Raw genomic sequence first — 2,140 nt, 5'->3', positions numbered from 1 at the left:
AAGTTCCCTTCGCTTTCTCTCTTTTCCTCTTCCCCATTTTCAGCAGATTTTAATTGTCCATTCCCTAACTCAGTGATCCTCAAATTTAAGCAAATATTGGAATCACTGAAGAAAAACTCATATTTCATGCCCCACTTCCAGAGTTTCTGCTGCAGAAGGTACAGGTTGGGTTTTAGCAATTTGTATTTCTCACCAACTCCCAGGGGCTACAGATTGGGGCGCTCTAGACCCTGTGTTTGGAGAATGACTCCTAAGATCTACATGGAATTGCTCTGTTCTCATAGCACTTCTGTCACAATGAAAAGCAAGTGCTTTTGTCTGTTTCAAAACAATCTTAAATGTTGCCCTCACCTTACTTTGACACTACCCAGAGGACTGTGACCAACCTGGCATAGCCTCTGAGCCTTCTTCATGTGGCGTAACCTTTGACTTAAGTTCCCCAATCCCATCCCTAGCACCAACTCAGCTGTGCTATGGTTTGCACTGAATTTAGTCTGTTATATTAGAGAGCTCAGATTCCAAATTAATATGTATAAGTGAGTTTTTTTTTTAAGAAAAAGGAGCATAAGCAAATATCTTACATGCTACACATGTATTTGTTAATTTAACATAAAGACTATTACTATTCATCTATTTAAAAAAAAAAAAAAGGTTGCCATTTGCAGTGAGATCGGTAGAAATGGAGGCAATGGTGCTAAATGGGAAAGTCAAAAGGAAAAATACCAGATGGCGTCACTAGTGTGGAATACTGAGGAGCAAAATGAAGGAGCAGACAAAAACAAACCAGAGAAACCCTAGAAACCTGACCGTAGATTAGCGACTACAGGAGGTTTGGTGGGCAGTGAGGGCAGGCGCCCGATGGACTGTGGGAAATACTGTGTGTAATGAGGTACCCTGGTTCTGAAGACCTTACCTATACGGGTACAGGAAACAGAAATACAGAAGATGGTGTTGAATAACTACATTAGAAGGTATGAAAGCTGATACTATTAATTACAATCATAATAGCTTCCAGACACTGCTGCCTTATGAACTGCTCTGATCAAGTCCCTCTCCCTTACTTGGTTTCATAGCCTATCTCTCCCCATACTTGAATTTCCTTCTAGTTCATTCTCACCACAGACTGAAAGTGTCCAAAGTCTAAGATGCCAGTCTAGCAGAGCACAGAGCACCAACCTGAAGCTGAAGGTAGAGTTCTGGAAGAAAGGAGGATTGTCAAACTTGTTGAGAGACAGGCAATCTTGAATGTCTTTTAAGGTTGGCAATTTCTCGTTGTTTCTGCCCACTTGATTTCTTCTCAGCAAACCTTCATAGGTGCCATTGCATAGCGTGACGTGCTGGTTGTAGTCATCTAAGCTAAGATTTGTAAGAAAAGTAAAAATAGAGAAACCAAACAAAGGATCCACTAAGACAAGCTTCAGAACTAACCCTTGAACGCAGATGCTGGAACTGAAGCATCCAGGGAGGGAGGGGGAGAAGTGAGGACAGAGGAAAGGCAGAGGGTAAGCTGTGGTGGTGCACCACAGGGTAACAAGGGGGCAGGAACCCCCTCCCCCTGACAGCACCTGAAGAAAGGCGCCTGTGCTTCCATACTACCAGGCATGACTTTAGTAAAAATAAAGGCGGGTCCTCCCTGCACCTTGTTACAGTGCAGCCTTGCGAAGCTGCTGCAGCTATTTTGGTGCGAATTCAATACCTGGCCCCGGAGGTGACCCACAGGGCGCAGCAGACCTCTCCTGTCTCCCCCGCTGCTCCCCTCAACAGTGTACTTCATCAGTCTGTCTGCTCTGCTCCCCACTTTGACTCTGGTGAATCCTCTCACCAACCCCCTGCACCCCAGTTTTGTATGCACCAATTAATTTTTTAAATCATTAAAAAAAGAATCTACTTAAAAAGAAAGTTATTTAAAAACTGCAAAATTTCGATTTTCACCAAAAAAAAAGAAAGTCTTGATTTGTAGTAGATAATTTCTTAACTTTAGGCCAAGCAAACCAGTCAGGGCAATAGACTCAGACTACATAGTAATATTATATAAATTATATATATATATAAAACTTTGCCTACTAAACGAATGGAGAAGGCGATGGGGGTAAAATCCCTTTTGGTGGGGCTTTCGAAGCATCACAAAGGACTCTTGTCA

At 42.6% G+C, this 2,140-nt stretch overlaps 1 protein-coding gene across 1 annotated transcript in view; it reads right to left on the bottom strand.

Annotated features, from left to right (window-relative positions):
* The window catches only part of DCT (dopachrome tautomerase), a 31,392-nt gene that overhangs the window by 14,673 nt on the left and 14,579 nt on the right, over positions 1-2,140 (bottom strand). The window contains exon 5 of the mRNA XM_004680299.1: positions 1,177-1,356. Within this exon, the coding sequence (XP_004680356.1) occupies positions 1,177-1,356 (180 nt within the window). The remainder of the gene's footprint in view (positions 1-1,176; positions 1,357-2,140) is intronic.

Source organism: Condylura cristata, unplaced genomic scaffold (assembly GCF_000260355.1).
Source record: "Condylura cristata isolate star-nosed mole 26May11 unplaced genomic scaffold, ConCri1.0 scaffold00010, whole genome shotgun sequence".
NCBI lineage: Eukaryota > Metazoa > Chordata > Mammalia > Eulipotyphla > Talpidae > Condylura > Condylura cristata.
The sequence above is the reverse complement of the archived record's forward strand: the minus strand, read 5'-3'. Positions and strand labels throughout refer to the sequence as shown.